The 19,004-nt window shown below is 30.0% G+C and overlaps 4 protein-coding genes and 1 long non-coding RNA gene across 5 annotated transcripts; 3 read left to right on the top strand and 2 right to left on the bottom strand.

The window, feature by feature from the left end:
- Nucleotides 1-2,032: 2,032 nt before the first annotated feature.
- On the top strand, nt 2,033-4,554 carry LOC145750980 (zona pellucida sperm-binding protein 4-like; the record flags this gene model as incomplete). Its single annotated transcript, XM_082567048.1, has 9 exons — nt 2,033-2,081; nt 2,330-2,494; nt 2,565-2,783; nt 3,216-3,445; nt 3,510-3,670; nt 3,799-3,979; nt 4,046-4,116; nt 4,189-4,375; nt 4,489-4,554. Coding segments are annotated over exons 1-9 (1,329 nt in total), but the record flags the coding sequence as incomplete, so codon positions are not given.
- Nucleotides 4,517-5,054, top strand: LOC145751070 (uncharacterized). The gene is made up of 3 exons (XR_014283706.1): nt 4,517-4,584; nt 4,676-4,778; nt 4,906-5,054. It is a non-coding gene; the product is annotated as an uncharacterized LOC145751070 (long non-coding RNA).
- A 1,638-nt stretch (nt 5,055-6,692) lies between these two features.
- On the bottom strand, nt 6,693-9,662 carry LOC145750979 (alpha-tectorin-like). The gene is made up of 10 exons (XM_082567047.1): nt 9,509-9,662; nt 9,131-9,361; nt 8,273-8,490; nt 8,052-8,212; nt 7,719-7,899; nt 7,583-7,653; nt 7,328-7,514; nt 7,163-7,258; nt 6,971-7,073; nt 6,693-6,844 (listed from the first exon to the last, which is right to left on the bottom strand). Exons 1-10 carry the CDS (start codon nt 9,660-9,662, stop codon nt 6,693-6,695), a joined length of 1,554 nt encoding a protein of 517 aa, XP_082423173.1.
- Nucleotides 9,663-14,119: 4,457 nt separating this feature from the next.
- Nucleotides 14,120-14,966, bottom strand: LOC145751479 (ubiquitin-conjugating enzyme E2 D2B-like). Its single transcript, XM_082567643.1, has one exon. It carries the CDS (start codon nt 14,775-14,777, stop codon nt 14,316-14,318), a length of 462 nt encoding a protein of 153 aa, XP_082423769.1. The 5' UTR covers nt 14,778-14,966; the 3' UTR covers nt 14,120-14,315.
- Nucleotides 14,967-18,474: 3,508 nt separating this feature from the next.
- LOC145750438 (cytochrome c oxidase subunit 6B1-like) lies at nt 18,475-18,900 on the top strand. The gene has a single exon (XM_082566476.1). It carries the CDS (start codon nt 18,535-18,537, stop codon nt 18,790-18,792), a length of 258 nt encoding a protein of 85 aa, XP_082422602.1. The 5' UTR covers nt 18,475-18,534; the 3' UTR covers nt 18,793-18,900.
- The last annotated feature ends 104 nt before the right edge of the window (nt 18,901-19,004 follow it).

Raw genomic sequence — 19,004 nt, 5'->3', positions numbered from 1 at the left:
ACCTGTGCGAGAATGTTAGTTAAAAGCCTTAGCACTTTAATGACAATCGGTAAATAACAAATATACTAAATGACCTGCCTATTTCTCCTACAGAACAACGGAGGCTGTGAAGAGCTATGTACAATGGTTAACAGCCAAAGAATGTGTTCTTGTTTTGGGAATAAAGTCATCGGAAACGATCAACGCTCTTGTGTTGGTGAGATTTAAATATTTTAAGAATATTTGTTTAATTATGTTAAACAACTTTAACCAAACTCTTAAAAATTAATTTATTGTAAAGATATGGAGCAAATTGTGTCGAGCCTAAGCGAGAAGCATTTGTTGGAAGAAACAACTTTGTTTGGATGGTTGATCTTCGGTATTTTGACTGTTGGCATTCTTGTTTTCTACATCAAGAACAAGCTACAAGCTTACAAGAAGATTCTAATGTAAAATAAGAAACTACTACAAAATCATACTTAAAATAAACTAATATAATCTTAAAACTATATCCTATAATAATTATTTATACAGTTGTTTGTGGTGGTTTAAAAAACATATATTTATCTAAAAATTTAACAATTTGCCCTTTATATAACAAACCAATCCTAAAATTTAATATTTTTTTAATATAACTTAGTAAAAACGTTGTGTTCTACATAATAATAAAAATTTTACACTGATTTATGGTATTTGCATAATATGATTTGGTTTATAAAATTTTCTTTTCAGGACGGTTTACATAGGACGCGAAGCGCGCAACGCAAAATTCGGGAATTCGCTTTGCGCGTAGGCGAGCGTTTACACTAAACGCACACGGGTGGGCGCCTACATACGTTTCTTATATCAAATATTTTTTTAAATTTTTGTTTAAAAATAACTTTTACACATTAATTTCAGTAAATTTAAAAAAATTATAATATTTTATTTTTTTGGGGTGCACTTACAGTTGAAATATATGTCAATATAGGTATTCTAGTACAAAATATACCCGTAAGTAATCCAATTTAATGTATTTTTTAATAATATAAGTTTGTAAACGTCTATAACTTTTTATTTTAAAATTAAGTTGCCTTTTTGTGACCTTTTTGCGTACACGCGAGATTCGCGTCTGTCGCTTCTAGAGGCTAAAATAAGAGCTTTTCGGCGAATCCCCGACATAATAAAACAAACGTAAAATTTTGCGTTGCGCACGGCGCACGCGCTTGATGTAAACAGGCCTTTAAGCACTTAACTTGGTTTGAGGCGGTTGCTTTAAAAATGTTTTAGTGCTTAAAACCAAATTTTGTTTAAAAAAATTAAAACAAGTTTGCAATATGAAAATTAAAAATTTTTTCTCAAGAAAGCATTATTTGTTTTTTTTGCTTTTTTTAAATCTGGAAACATTTTGTGCAATATTTTAAAATAAAAAAGTGTATGATTGTTAATTGTTTTAACTATTCAAAGTAAATCAACCTTAGAAGTAATTTATTAACGTTAAACAAAACAAATGCATTTAGCCAAAAAAATGTAACATTTAACAGCTAAAAGAAAACAGTCGTAAGTTACATAAATAATTTTCAATAAAAGTCCGCAATTTTTATTTGTTTACCAGACCTTTGTACATTGTTTTAATAAACTAATAGAACGTGAAAAATATTCGCAAGACTATTGCGATTTAGTATTTATTTTACAAACGCATCCATTGTAACTATAATAAAGCACAATAATATTGAACTAAATTAATAAAAAAAACATTTTCAAAATTTTAAATACTTCACAAAATAAAAGGGCAAATCCCATTATTATATACTAACGCCTTTAGTTTCAAAGATTTTAAGGCTTTAACTAAAATGCCAATCTAATGGGTTTTTTTATGCTCGGAAAAACGATTAAGATATCATCATATCGGAAATTGCGTTCTATTGTTAAACATTAAAGTACTGTGACCACGATATGACAGGGGTTTATTTAAACATAGATATATACAATATTTTTACTATAGTTAAAGCACCAGTAGAGATTAGTGCTACGGAGGTTTTTTAAAATAATATATACGAATATTTGTCGAACGATGAAGGTTTTAAATTTGTGGGTTGTGATTGTTGCGTTTTTTACTTTAAGTAAGTTTATTTTATTATGTTACCTTAACTAAACTAGTTTATTTAATTTCTGTTTATAAGTTAAACTTAATTAAATAAAGCTCATAGCGTATAATTTCCTGCAATGTTGAGAATTCAAATTGACAAAAAACTTGAATAAAAAATTTATATCTGAAAACCTTGATTATTTAAAAAAAATCAAATTATTTAAAAATGACCGAAATAAATAATAAATAAAAAATTTAAAAACTATGTGTTGAAATGTTAAGAGGAAATTGCACATGGACAGCTAGTGCTCAATGGGATTGAATACGCTATTATGGATTCAACTGGTGGCTACCTAAGTCAGCAAGATACATGTAATGCTTTCGATATGACTGTTGCGATTATTGATTCAACTGAAATCCGAGATTTTCTTTTGAGACAGACCACAGGTAATTATTCAACTTTTTTTTTATTTATAAAACAATTAACATAGATTAAATATGGCTTTGTCTACAACAGGTTCGTCCACGTATTATATTGGCCTTAGTCAAATCTCCGACGGGAACGCCAACTCAAATTACAGATGGAACGACGGTAGAATTCTGGCCGATGACGAAGCTATGTGGGAGGTGGGTCAACCAGACAATGTTTTAGATAGGTGCGTGGCTGCACCTGGTAACACATTAGAATGGCGAGATTTAGATTGTTCGGAAATGCACGGAGTTATTTGTAACAAACGTAAGTTTAAAGTCTTATTTTTTCATATAAGGAATTTTAAGCTGGTTTATTTATACTGAGCAAGTTCGCATGCCTAATAAGCGAAAGACCTTTGTTTTAAAACAGCATATAATTACAGTTTTTCTTTACTGTTAGTACTGGTAAACACATTACATTGTTAGGAGGAAACGTTAGGATTTAATTATTTCCCGTGCCTAAGAGCGGGTATGATTCAACCAGCTGTGCCGGAATCTAATACCATTATTAATAATAAACAATATAACACCATATTATAAGACAAATATTACATAAACTAATTATGTAATTTTTCTAATCAAACCATGTTGTTACCAATTTAAAGTTTATTTTATTGTAAGCATCGTTTTTAAAAAAAAATAAAGTAAACGCTTTTTTAAAACTTTAAAATATTTGGAAAATAATTATTTACTGTAGGTCCTTTGCCACCCCCTCCAGCGGATGAATGTGCTGAAACAACCACTATTGTCGTTCCTGCTTCTAACTTTTCCCTTTCCTCATTTGAAGGATACAAAGTTGTTATAGCTCCAGAAAAGTTGCTTTCCTACCAACTTACCTCTGATTATGACTTTTGTTCCCCAACATTGCTTGAAGACAGCTTAGCTGTATTCACTTTCAACTTTACTGACTGTTTTCCTTTGGTGCAGGTACGGGTTTGTTTTTAAACATGTTGTTAAAACTTTACAAAAAAAAACAATACATACCTTACAGGACGACGGAGATTACTTAAGTTACACTTACACAATTTGGGCAATAAAATGTGAAAATAGTTCATCTGTAGTTCTCCGATATGAAGATAATTGCTTGAACAAAACTTGTGTTTACTCCAACGAACAAAACAAAACATCTGATTACGTTGTTCCTACTATTCGGTAAAATATGAGTTGGTGTTTTGGTGTTATAGAGTTACCTAAAAAATACAAAAAGTTTTGTTACAAAATAGAGCCCTTGTTGTAACTTAGTGCTAACAAGCAACATTAATATTAATTATTGCTTGCAGAAAATTTACTTTCGATGCTGAAATAGGACAAGGCGAATTCAACCTTGAGTTTGGGCTTTATGCATATGCTAATTGCACTTTTGAAGAACCTTTCACTGGGTTGCCATCAAGTGTTAAAGTTTCAGATTACGTGTTTGCCAAGATAACTGATGACGTCGAAAGTCCTGACTTTATACTTCAGGTATTTGACTTTATAACTTAAAAACGTAAACTGATTAACAAATTCTTTACATTGTTTATGTTACAGGCTCAATCCTGCTGGGCATCCCCATACGAATACCCTTACACCAATGTCACATATCCAATCATAGTTGATAGGTGAGTATTTTAACATATACTAGGTTAGAAGTATTACCTTTAATGACATATAAATATATTATCTACGTACAGATGCCCTGCAGATAACATGTTTGATCCAGCTAATGCCATTGAGGTTATCAAGAACTTCAATCAAACCATTTTGTTCAAGTTCAAGTCGTTTGTGTGGACCAACTTCACCGATGAAGATCAAAAGATTTACGTCCACTGCACAATTCATTTTTGCGACACTTCAAGCGGCGAAGATTGCACAACTAATGTAAGATCAAAAAAATTTATTCAAAAAATACTCGTATTGGTAAATTGGTAACAAATAAACATGTAAACACAAACCAAAATACTTATAGTAATTTGAATAATTATTTCAAACAGGTTTGTTCTAATAGACGACGTCGATCCCTAGACCAAAGAGATAGTCACGTGATTTCAGTTGGACCAATGAGCATTAATGTCAACCTGTGCGAAAATGTAAGTTTTAAACTTAAGCTTTTTCCCTAAAGTTGAACAAACTTTAAATCAAGATATACAATAATAAATTATTTACCCATTACTTTTACAGGACAACGGAGGCTGTGAAGAACTATGTACAATGGTTAACAGTCAAAGAATGTGTTCTTGTTTTGGGGATAAAATCATCGGGGAGGACCAACGCTCGTGTGTTGGTAAGAGTTTAAATATTTTGTTTACAAGTAGTGCTTTAATGCAAATCAAGACACTAAACTAAAAAAATTCAAACGCTTAATAACCATCATTGTTTGATCACAATTTAATTTATTTTTTGTTGTTAAGATATTGAGCAAATTTTGTCGAGCCTAAGTCAGAGGCAGATTTATCAAGAGGCAACTTTGTTTGGATGGTTGGTCTTCGTTTTTCTGATTGTTGGCATTCTTGTTTTCTACATCAAGAACAAGGAACGATATTAAAAAAAGATTTTAATATAAAGGAAGAAACCACTATAGTATATTAATTAAAAAAAACTAATTTAAACTAAAAATTATACCCATATCCTATATTAATTATTTATACAGTTTTTGTGGTGGTTAAAAAACATACATTGATCTAAAAACTTAACAATTTACACTTTATTCTTTATTACAACAAATCTTAAAATTATTTTTTATCAAAAATTTTCATTAGGTTTTGTGTTCTTTCATAAATTAAGAAAATTTTTACAACTTATTATGTTTGCACAAAATGTCTGTTTTGATTTTTCTGAATTCGTATTACAATGCACTTTTGCAACTTATAAGATAAAAACTTGTTTTTTTAAACAAACGTTATTTTTCACTTTCTTTCTAATAGTTTTAAAAAAAAATGTGCAACATCTATCAGCCTCACTTAGTTGATCACATTCATTAGAATCCAAGTTGTATTCTTCTATTTACATTTCCAAAATATAATAAAGTGTTTGTTGTAATAAAATAAATGTATGTTTGTTAATTATGGTAACTATAAAGAAAAAAATCAAACTTGCAATCCTAAAATCAGTTAGTTTAACATTTATTAACATTGTATTGTTGTGGGCAGGATAACATAAATTAAATTAGCTCCGTTTACCCTATACCAATCAAAATAAATCAGTAGCTATAGTTTAAATACCATTTAAACCAAACAGCTTTTTTCGGTGTTGATTTTAAATCTATGTTTTTTTCAATTCACGTTTTGTTATTGATTTAAAATCTTATTAATCATTTTTTGCATTATCTAATACTTTATGTTAGGTTATTACTTAAAATAATTATATTAGGTGAACAAATTTGGTTATTATTTCTTACATTACTACATATTAAACTGTTATAGGCCTATCCTTATATATATACCATATGTTGTTAGTTAATTTAGTATAGTATGTATAGTATACAACGAAGCAAGGTAAAAGTATAATCAATAGTTGTATTTTATAAGCAATTAGGTGAGATTTTTTTAAATGATTTAGATTTCTTTTTGTGGATTTTAATAATATAAATTGCAAATTTGATTCTTTTTGATAGTAGACGCAATTAACAATATAACGTTTATTTTAACACGACAAAACAATTAATTTATATTTTTGATACCGTGAATGTAAAAATATCTGGTTGCAATTAGGGTTCTAACAACTGTGATCAACTAATTAGTAATTAATAAATATTGCACAAATTCGTTTTATACTTTTCAAAAAGTAAAGATAAAAACGTGAATATGATAAAAAAGTTGTTGTTTATCATATAAGTTGCAAAGAGGATTTTCAACACCAAATTTTATTTTAGATTTCAAAAACTTTTTTAAACACAAATCAAAATTTAAGAGCAACTGGTTTTATGTAAGTAAAAAGTAAAAAACATGTCGACAGCCATCGATTTTTTACTTAAATTAATATCAAGTTTGGTATAAAAAACAAAAAACTTTATCAATTTTTAACAGGACAATTATGATCTCCTGGTTTATTAGTGTTTTAAATGTAAATTGTTAAGTTTTAAGGTATAAATATGTTTTTTTAAACCACCACACAGACTATATAAATATATGATATAAGATATAAGTTTAAGTTTATATTAGTCCTTATTTTAAGGAATATATTATAGTAAATACTCCTTTTACATTGAAACTTTTTTGTAAGCTTGTTGCTTGTTCTTGATGTAGTAAACAAGAATGCCAACAATCAAAATACCAAAGATCAACCATCCAAACAAAGTTGTTTCTTCCAACATCTGACTCTGACTTAGACTCGACACAATTTGCTCCATATCTTTATAATTTACAATATTATATATATTACCCAAACAATTGTGTTATTTGTGAAATTAAAAGTTTTTGGGTTATTAGCTTGATTTTTTTTATGCTTTATGTCATACAGAAATATTTAAACTCTTACCAACACACGAGCTGTGGTCTTCCCCGATGACTTTATTCCCAAAACAAGAACACATTCTTTGGCTGTTAACCATTGTACATAGTTCTTCACAGCCTCCGTTGTCCTGTAAAAAGCATAGGTTAATTATTTTTTATTGTATATCATGATTTAAAATATTTTTAATCCAAATAAATGGGTCTAGCTTTAACTTACATTTTCGCACAGATCGACATTAAGGCTCATTGGTCCAACTGAGATCACGTGACTATCTCTTTGGTCTATGGATCGACGTCGTTTTTTAAAACAAACCTGTTCGATAAACTTTTTATTTTCGGTTTACATTTTAAATTATTAACAATTGAACTGGTTTGATCTTACGTTAGTTGTGCAATCTTCGCCGCTTGAAGTGTCGCAAAAAGTAACTGTGCAGTGGACGTAAATCTTTTGATCTTCATCGGTGAAGTTGGTCCACACAAACGACTTGAACTTGAACAAAATGGTTTGGTTGAAGTTCTTGATAATCTCAATGGCATTAGCGGGATCGAATGGGTTATCTGCAGGGCATCTGTACACAATGTCATTAAACGTCAAAAAGGGTAATATTTTTATGTTGGTGAATGTTAAAATACTTACCTATTAACTATGATTGGATATGTGACATTGGTAAATGGTTGTGCATACGGCGATGCCCAGCAGGACTGCGCCTGTAACAAATACAATGTTTAATTTAACACATAGTTTACATTATGTAAGTTACAATGTTAATTACCTGAAGTATAAAGTCAGAACTTTCAACGTCATCTGTTATTTTGGCAAACACGTAATCTGGAACTTTAACACTCGATGGCAACCCAGTGAAAGGTTCTTCAAAAGTGCAATTAGCGTATGCATAAAGTCCAAACTCAAGGTTAAATTCGCCTTGTCCCATTTCTGCATCGAAAGTGAATTTTCTACAAACCAAACGCCAATTTAACAATTAGTTGGAAAAGCTAAAACTTAAATTCAACATCGTATCATGAAGTGTGATAACAATGTAACAAAAATATGATTCGTGAAATTGAGAAGCTAGGTTAAAATACAAACAACTAAAGTTTAACATTACCTAATAGTAGGAACAACGTAGTCAGATGTTTTGTTTTGTTCGTTGGGGTAAACACAAGTTTTGTTCAAGCAATTATCTCCATAGCGGAGAACTACAGATGAAGCATTTTCGAATTCTATTGCCCAAACTGTGTAAGTGTAACTCAAGTAATCTCCGTCGTCCTGTAAGATAAACATTTTTTTTTAAAAGTCTTACTAAAAAGTTTAAATATAAACATGTACCTGCACCAAGGGAAAACAGTCAGTTAAGTTAAAAGTAAATGATGCCCAGGTTGGTTCAGTCATTGTTGGGGAACAAAAGTCATATTCAGAAGTAAGTTGGTAGGAAAGCAACTTTTCTGGAGCTATTACAACTTTGTATCCTTCAAATGAGGAAAGGGAAAAGTTAGAGGCGTAGGCGACAACAGTGGTTGTTTCAGCACATTCGTCCACAGGGAGACCTAAAAATAAAAAGTTTAATATTTTTAGTTACAGAATGAAAGTCGCAATGTATTATTCTAATTAGGTTAGTACAGTTTTATATTTATTTAATTAGTTATACAGTTGATAATATGTTACAAAACATATCAATATTACATTCTTATGTAACTCTGTATTGTTCATTGTTTACAATAATTCCAGATGCCGGAGCAGCTAATGAATCACACCCGCTTTTAAGCATCCTACTCATCCTGTTGGTATAAACCAATCAGAACAGCACAGAATTTTAATACTTCCTTCTAACACTGTATTTAATTTAAGGCTAATCGTCGCTAAATATTTAAATACCAACATAATACCGTTAATATTTCATACTTTTTATGTTAACAGTTACTTGTATATGTTCTACATTGAGTTGACAATTTTAAAAGATTACAAAAAAGGTGTCTTAATTTGGTGAGTGCGTCGTTGAAAATGTAAATCTATGGAAGATATACAAAATATTTCATTGGTCAATTAAACCGGCGTTGCTTTAAAACATGTTTAATTAATATTTAAATTCACATATCAACGCGATTTTATCTTTAATGCATACACATGCTAACATATATGTCCCCTTCCGCTACCAACAACTAACCCGATATAATCCACAAAACTTACCTATTTGACAAATAACGCCAATATGTACGGAACAATTTGCAACCTCCCATAGTAATTGGCCATTGGCCGACGTAGAAACGCAAGAAAAAGTCATATTATTTGGTTCGCCATTGTCCCACATGGCCTCGCCATCAGTTAAAGTTCGCCCGTCATTCCATTGAAAATCAGAGTTATTGTTCCCAGAAGTAACTCGTTGAAGTCCAATAAAGTAATTATCAAATGACCCAACTTCTACAATAAAAATATAAATTCAAATTTGTTAATTTTTAAGTAAAAGTCACCTCAAAAAATAGAACTTAAAATTTGCCGCTTTAATGTACATTATGTAACAGTTTTTTTTTTGAAAGCGAAATAATGAAAAAAAGTTTGTTCACTTACTTCCTAAAATGTCTCTATGAAAATTTCGTATTTCAAGACTATCAACAATAGCTGGTGTTCCACCAATCGCTGCACATGCTATGACCTGGTTATCGTACGTGTCGGGTTCAGTCAGAAAGGCATAATCGATTCCGTTCAAGACATGGTTAGACATGTAACCATGCGCGAATTCGCCTTAACATAAAAAATGCTGTTTGGTATTTTCAGATAATTTAATATACAATTTTGGTGGAATAATTATATGAAATTAGTATTAAAATGTAATAAATATTGGGGTAATTTAGATTTTTTTATGTAAATTTATCTTCGATGTGGGAAAGTCGACTTTAAAGCCGAAACATAGAATAACATCAATCAGCTACCCTGACCCAGTTAAGTAGCCTTTCATAATTTGGTATTATCGATTATAATTGCCTGATAATTAATTTGCAGATTAAATGTTTACTCGGCAGAAGTTTATACCGTTTAAATCCCTCTACGGGCGCTACAATATAAGAACAGTGGGGATCAAACCCAATACTTTATGTAGTGTAGCAAGTTTTTCGATAACTACCCCACTCTGTCGTATTTGCCGTTTATTACTTAAAAAAAATTAAGGCGTTATCAACTTGTTAGTAGCAACTTACATAAAGTTAAACTTGCAAAAATCAGGACCCAAAAAATTTTCATCGTTTAACAAATATTGGTATCTTTTACTTATAACAAATCTCAACCGCACTTATCTTAATTGTAACAACTCCGTAATAATTACAGAATACGTTGCAAGGTCCCCATATAAACTTATATAGTTTCCTTTTAGACTGATTCTTTTTAACAACATCTGGATATGATGTCATTGCTATTGTGTCGCTCTTACAATTTTATGTTGGCTAGAATAGCGCATTATTTCACGAAAGATGGTTTACTATATTATAAATTATGAGACTATTAAGATTACTGTATAAATTTTGCCAAACGTTTAACAACTTTTACAGAGTATTCTAATATCTAATCTAACCACTTCGTTAAATTTAATTGATTTATTTCAAATATTTCTAGTCTTCTTTTTTAAAAATAGAAATGTTTTTTAAGAACTTGAAAAAAAAATTTTTTAACAAAATTTGGAAGCAGGTGTTTTTTTAAGCAAAGTGTTAAAAATTTATAAACAGACCTTAACACATTAAATTTTGCAATTTGAAATTCTTTTAATTTATGGAAAATCATAAAAAGTTTTTGATTAAAAATTTATAAAAGCCAGAATTATTTAAAGTATAAAGTACAAATTGTTAAGATTTTAGTTAATATATGTTTTTCAACCAGCACAAAAAACTGGATAAATAATAAATATAAGATAAAGTGATTAGTATATATTCGTTTTTTATACATATTGTAGAAGTTTACTCTTTTACATGGTTTTTGTTTCTGATGTAGAAAACAAGAATGCCAACAATCAAAATAACAAAGATCAACCATCCAAACAAAGTTGTTTCTTCCAACATCTGACTCTGACTTAGGCTCGACACAATTTGCTCAATATCTTAACAACAAACAACTTATTGCTCAATATCTTAACAACAAACAACTTATTGCGATTGGTGGAACACCAGCTATTGTTGATAGTCTTGAAATACGAAATTTTCATAGAGACATTTTAGGAAGTAAGTGAACAAACTTTTTTTCATTATTTCGCTTTCAAAAAAAAAACTGTTACATAATGTACATTAAAGCGGCAAATTTTAAGTTCTATTTTTTGAGGCGACTTTTACTTAAAAATTAACAAATTTGAATTTATATTTTTATTGTAGAAGTTGGGTCATTTGATAATTACTTTATTGGACTTCAACGAGTTACTTCTGGGAACAATAACTCTGATTTTCAATGGAATGACGGGCGAACTTTAACTGATGTCGAGGCCATGTGGGATAATGGCGAACCAAATAATATGACTTTTTCTTGCGTTTCTACGTCGGCCAATGGCCAATTACTATGGGAGGTTGCAAATTGTTCCGTACATATTGGCGTTATTTGTCAAATAGGTAAGTTTTGTGGATTATATCGGTTTAGTTGTTGGTAGCGGAAGGGGACATATATGTTAGCATGTGTATGCATTAAAGATAAAATCGCGTTGATATGTGAATTTAAATATTAATTAAACATGTTTTAAAGCAACGCCGGTTTAATTGACAAATGAAATATTTTGTATGTCTTTCATAGATTTACATGTTCAACGACGCACTCACCAAATTAAGGCCCCTTTTTTGTAATCTTTTAAAATTGTCAACTCAATGTAAAACATATACAAATAACTGTTAACATAAAAAGTATGAAATATTAACGGTATTATGTTGGTATTTAAATATTTAGCGACGATTAGCCTTAAATTAAATACAGTGTTAGAAGGAAGTATTAAAATTCTGTGCTGTTCTGATTGGTTTATACCAACAGGATGAGTAGGATGCTTAAAAGCGGGTGTGATTCATTAGCTGCTCCGGCATCTGGGATTATTGTAAACAATGAACAATACAGAGTTACATAAGAATGTAATATTGATATGTTTTGTAACATATTATCAACTGTATAACTAATTAAATAAATATAAAACTGTACTAACCTAATTAGGATAATACATTGCGACTTTCATTCTGTAACTAAAAATATTAAACTTTTTATTTTTAGGTCTCCCTGTGGACGAATGTGCTGAAACAACCACTGTTGTCGCCTACGCCTCTAACTTTTCCCTTTCCTCATTTGAAGGATACAAAGTTGTAATAGCTCCAGAAAAGTTGCTTTCCTACCAACTTACTTCTTTAAAAGTTGCTTTCCTACCAACTTACTTATTTAAAGTATAAAGTACAAATTGTTAAGATTTTAGTTAATATATGTTTTTCAACCAGCACAAAAAACTGGATAAATAATAAATATAAGATAAAGTGATTAGTATATATTCGTTTTTTATACATATTGTAGAAGTTTACTCTTTTACATGGTTTTTGTTTCTGATGTAGAAAACAAGAATGCCAACAATCAAAATAACAAAGATCAACCATCCAAACAAAGTTGTTTCTTCCAACATCTGACTCTGACTTAGGCTCGACACAATTTGCTCAATATCTTAACAACAAACAACTTATTTATTTACGACCGAATAATTGTGGTTATTAGGAAGGCTGGGTTGTTGATTCAAATGTTCTGACAAAATTATTTAAACTCTTACAAACACACGAGCTTTGGTCTTCTCCGATGACCTTATCCCCAAAACAAGAACCCATTCTTTAACTGTTAACCATTGTACATAGTTCTTCACAGCCTTCGTTGTCCTGTAAGAGTAATACGTCATTTATTGCATTAATTTATTTTTAAAATTTAGTTAGTTCAACCAAAGTTTCAAAGCTTTAAACTTACATTTTCGCATAAGTCGACATTGATGCTCATTGGTCCAACTGAGATCACGTGACTATATCTTTGATCTAAGGATCGACGTCGTCTTTTAGAACAAACCTATTTGATTAAATTATTATTCTTTGTTTACATGTTTATTTTTTTACAATTCAAAAATCCAACTACTTTTTAAACTAACTTAAACTTAATTTTACATTAGTTGTGCAATTTTCGCCGCTTGAAGTGTCGCAAAAAGTAACTGTGCAGTGGACGTAAATCTTTTGATCTTCATCGGTGAAGTTGGTCCACACAAACGACTAAAACTTGAACAAACATGTTATTCATTTCCATTCAAGACATAAGTAGATGAAACACTTGGTGCAAAGTCGCCTTAACATAAAAAAACACTGCTCGGTATTGTTAGATAATTTAAAATACAATTAATATAAAATATTCAAAGAAAAAAAGTCTTAAATGAACTGTGCAAAATCTTTTTTGGCATTTCAAAAGCATATGCCATTTTGCTCCTAAAAAAAGTTCAGAACATCAAAAGTACATTTCTGCACTGCTTCTGCAACTTACTTAAAGTTAAACTTGCAATAACCAAGATCCAAAGGATCCCCATCGTTTGGCAAATTGTTGTAATTTTATTTTAACAAATCTCCGCACCGCTTACCCTAATTGAAACAACTCCGTTATAAAGACGGAATACGTTGCAACACATTTGCTTTATCGTTTCCCTTTAGCTTAAATTGTTTTAACAACTGTCGGATGATGATTTCATTGCTTTTTTCGTATTAGCTAGAACGGCCCACTACTTCAGGAGATAAGCTCCGCAGTACAATATACCGCGTGACTCGATATTTTACTATACGTAAATTTAGCTAAATGTACAACACATTTTATAAAGTGATATAATACATATTTCAAAAGCTTTCATATATTTAATCATTTAAAGTCATTGTAGCCTTGTGTTAAAAAACCTTCACAAAACCACAACATCATTACAAGTTGTAAATATAAACTTTTATAAAGAGTTACCTTTTTTAAATGCAACCATAAAATAGGTAATCAATAACTAGTTTATTTAGCAAAGGTTTTCTATATGTCAACAACTTTGCTAGTGACGTCAGTAGCTAACTCGTAGACTTTGCATCAACTTGTTGTAGTAAAGATTTGATAAATTTTTTGAAAATTAAAATGTTTAAAAATATTTTTACAGTCAACAATTAAAACTGATGGTGTTTAATTTTATTTGTTTTAACCGTAAAACGTCAAACACGATTTGTCGAGTATCTCATCAATAAAAAATTACCTAATTTTTAATAACAACACTGAGTGAGTGGCGTTAGTGACACGCATTTAATGCTAAACAATAACAAACAATAACACTGTCGATGAGTTAACATTGCAAATATTTAAAACTAAAATAACGTAGAGGTAAAAAGTATCACATAGCATATTTCTTTGTCCATTCTTTTGCGTTTCGATTAAAAGTTTCTCGATCTGTTTTATAAAGACTTGCGATTTTAGGAACCAACGGATCGTCTGGGTTTGGGTCTGATAATAACGAAGATATCGACAACAACACTTTACTTATAGTAAGTGCCGGAGACCATTGACTTTTTAAAATATCCAAGCATATATCGCCTCTTGATGTTATATTAGGATGGTAGATCGTAGTCACAAACTTAACTTTAGGTGGTCTGAACGGGTAGTCTGTTGGGAATTCAACTGACAACGTAAACAATCCATCTGCGTAGGGAGTATCATGAGGTCCTGTTATTTTAGCAATCCAATGGTATAGGTTCTCGTCCTCAGGACCTGCGCTGCAGTTACTTGGTGGCTCTTTCACTAGTTCTGAAGCCTCTTTACGAAGCCTTTTTGACGACATCATCTGACCGGTAAACATTGAATTTTGTTGCCTAAAGCGGTTTGAACTGACTTTTTTTTAATTAGGTATATCCCAAAATCGTATTTAAACTCTTTTAAGACTAGTTTCGGTACTTTAAGTTTTCTTTTAAGTCACATCCAAACCAATTTTTTCAAGCAAACCGCTCAGTTTTATCGCGTAAAGTTTTCAATTCAAATCTGCCTTTCGCTATAAACACTCAGTTGTAATGCTTTGTTTACACGATGCGCGCCATTACGTTTAATGACAGGTCATACATTTTAATATGACGTATTTCCGATAAAGTGATTACATCGATATAAAGTAGGTGGTATTGTAATTAGAGCATATGGCAGCTTAGGCTTTTCATCACGTTCGGTATGACCCGTTTAATTGCAATACCATAGACATTTTATCAGTACGAGTTATTTAGCCAGCTATATTAGCTAAACAAAAATATAAATTAAATACACCTATCTAAAATAAAAGTTAGTTTTAAGTTATCCATAATCTTAACAAACGTTATGATTTTTAATATTTATAAACCACATATATTAGTATTTAAACTAAACAAAATATAAACGTAGTATTTAAAATATTTAAAAGTTAGGTTTTTATATTTACACCAACATTTTTTTTTATTATTAAGTTATTCATGGTTTTTAGTATTTAATAAATTACGTATTTTACTATATAAACTAAACAAAAATATAAATTTAATAGGCCTCATTAAATTAACAGTTATTATATGTTTTTATATATTTACAACAGCTTTTTATTTTATTTTTAATAAGTTATCCATGATTTTTAAAAAACTTTATAATTTTTAATGCTTTTAAATTACATATGCTATTTAACCAAACAAAATATTTTTTTAATATTTAAAATAAAAGTTATGTTTGTATTTTTACAACAGCTATTTTTTTTTATTATTAAGTTATCCATGGTTTTTTATCAAACTTTATCATTTTTTTTATTTATTAATCACATATTTTAGTATTTAAACAAAACAAATAATAAATTGTAATATTTTAAAAAAATAAAAGTTTTGTTTATATTTTTACAACGGCTATTTCTTTATTACCAAGTTATCTATAATTTTAAAATACTGCATGAATTTTTTAAAGTTTAAATCACATATTTTGGTAGTTATTGAATATATATATTAAACACTTCCTTTGCATATTTACTAAGTAAAATAAAGCTAACTTAAAAAACGCTTGTTTTGAACGGAATGTCAATATTAACAAGTTTATAAAAAGAAAAGGTTTTTTGTTTAAAATAAAACTTATGTTTTTAGACTTACAACAGCCTTTTCTTTATTATCAAATTATCCATAATTTTAAAACTAACTTACAATGTTTACTAGTTATAAAAACTCTATAAGAAACTATTTATCAAAAAACTTTTAACATACAAATTAAATTACTAAGTGTAGCTAACTTAGAAAACAAGCGTCAATATCTACAAATTTTCCAAAAAAAATAAAATATTTATTATTTAAAATAAACATATGTATGTGTTATATATACATGAGCTAACTCTTTATTAACATTATTTTTTTTAACAAACATAAAGTTTTTTGTTACAACAGCTATTTCTTATTATTAAGTTAAATATAACTTTGAATATTATAAGTAAAATATATTTCTATATCTTAAACACTTACTTTGCATATTTACTACTCATAAAAACTCTTAAAAAACTATTTATTAACAAACAGATAACATACACTAAATTACTAAGTATAGCTAATTAAAAAACAACGCGCTTTAACTTTTAAACGACGCAGCAATTTTCTAAGTTGAAAGGAATGTTAACCAGTTTCACAGAACGCACGAAAAGCCCTAAGAGCGATTACCAAAACAAAGTTTGTCCTAAAAACTAACCTTAACATAGCTTCCAAAATGTCAACTAACAACATAAACACCGTAGTTAACTGCTTATAACTAACAAGATTATAAACAACAAGGCTAAACATCTAACAACCAACGACTTTAAATTTCAAGGAAAATAACTCTATAACCAAACAGCTCCACTTAGTCTATCACGAATAAAACAAACTTAACACACAACTAACGCAAGACATCTAACAAAAACTTAGTAAGCGACCTAACTATTAAGACTGAAGCGCAACACACCTACTAAAAAACCTAGCAAGCGACCTATCTACTATGACTGAAGCGCAACACATCTACCAAAAACCTAGCAAGCGACCAACTACTGAGACCGGAGCGCAATACATCTACCAAAAAAACTAGCAAGCGACTTAACTACTACATCTAAAGCGCAAGACATCTACCAAAAAACCTAGCAAGTGGCTTAACTACTACGACTAAAGCGCAACACATCTACCAAAAAACCTAGCAAGTGACTTAACTACTACGACTAAAGCGCAACACATCTACCAAAAAACCTAGCAAGTGACTTAACTACTACGACTAAAGCGCAACACATCTACCAAAAAACCTAGCGAGAGACCTAAACATTACGACAGACTAAAACTCGGGACTAAAAAACTGTGGGCAAAATTTATGGGAAAAACAGTTCCTGCCATAGCGTAGGTGATCCGATATTCAAAAAAGCGAACAGTCGATCAAAGCCATCGGCCTAAAGGCACTACAAGCTGATCAGACGCGCTTATAAAACCAATGAATATCCACGTACGGAGAAGTGTTTGGCCTCCCATTTGTCTGTGGGAGGCCTCCCATTTAAACTTCCCTAACTGTAAGTTAAACATCGAAATCTTGAGCCTAGGTTAAGCCTAAAATAATCCTATTTGTGGTCCTTAGTTAAACCCGATTTCCTAAGCCTAACTTAGCGTAGCCTTTGCTTAGCTTAAAGCAAAAAATAACGTAGCCTTTAAAAAATTTTTATTATTACAAATTTTTTGTTTTACTTTATAAAAAAAGGTTACTTTAACGCATTGTAAGCCTAAATGTTGTGTAAACTATTTTTTTAACATTGTACAAAGTAAATTAATATAAACTATATTTTAATATAATTCCTTAGAAACCGACGTTTTAACTCACGCGTCGCAACATAGTTACAAGTTCTGTTGATTATTTTGATGACAATTTTTGTTTCTTTAAATTTTAGGTTTGAAGGTTAAAGTTAAAAATTTTAATTTTTTCTAGTTTAAATGTTGTTTCAAAAACACAAAAAGTACAGGTCAACTTGAATGTTATTTTTTTGAGTTTAAAAGGCATTTAATACCGATCAAACGTTGTCTAAATGCTGCTAAATTGCGTTTACCATTTAGTCACGTCAGCACGTAGCTGCAATTATTTTTGTATAACAACAAAAACCATTTTCGTATAACAACCAAAACATTTTCGTATAACAACCAAAGCTATTACTTTACTTAAACTATGTTTTATTTTATTTTTGTTCAAAATTATACAAAAAATAAGATGGGTGCAAATATTTGCTTTTTTATCCTCGATGTGACAGAGTTGACTTTAAGACCTAAATAATAATATAAAGTAACATTTGTTTTGTTTGTTACCCTGACTCAAACTTAAGTTAACTTTGGCAGTTTTGAATATTATTGATCATAATTGGCCAATAAACATTTTGGCTTAGCAGGTGACTGGTGTCTTTACAGAACTACAGTGCGTAACAACCCCAATTTAAAGTTGCCTCAGTGTGAAAGCAGTGAGAATTAAACACAGAACCTTACATAGTAAATTCAAGTGCTTTTATTTGAGTTTTTATTACAATTCCTTGTTTTTTTTCCAGAGATATTTTTTATTTTAAATTTGACAAAACCTGCAGGATGGCATCCATTGAGGAGAAGATCAAATATTTCCGAACCACTCCGTTTGATCCGAGGTTTCCGCAGAATAACCAAGCTCGACATTGTTTTCGTGATTATCTTGACTTCCATCGTTGCGAGAAAGTTATGACCGAAAAGGGAAAGTCAACTTACCCATGCAATTGGTTCAAGTTGTGTTACGAATCAATTTGTCCAAACGAGTGGAAGGAAAGATGGGACGGATGGAGAGAGGAAAATATATTTCCAGCTAAAATTTAATCCATCAAATATTTAAACTTTTTTGGGAATCCTTAAAATATTTTAAACCGAAATTTGTGTATGAAAATTATTGATATTAAATAAATAAATTCCAAGTGGTTTCTTGTATTAGGAACTCTTATGATAAATAAAAAACACAGCTTTTATGCCGTAGTACCATTGGGTAAGGGTGTATATAATTCTGGCAATCGGCAGATCAGTAACCTAAAAGA

The sequence above is a fragment of the Corella eumyota genome, chromosome 4, assembly GCF_963082875.1.
Source record: "Corella eumyota chromosome 4, kaCorEumy4.1, whole genome shotgun sequence".
NCBI classification, from domain to species: Eukaryota; Metazoa; Chordata; class Ascidiacea; order Phlebobranchia; family Corellidae; genus Corella; species Corella eumyota.
This window is presented reverse-complemented; position numbering and strand designations above follow the sequence as displayed.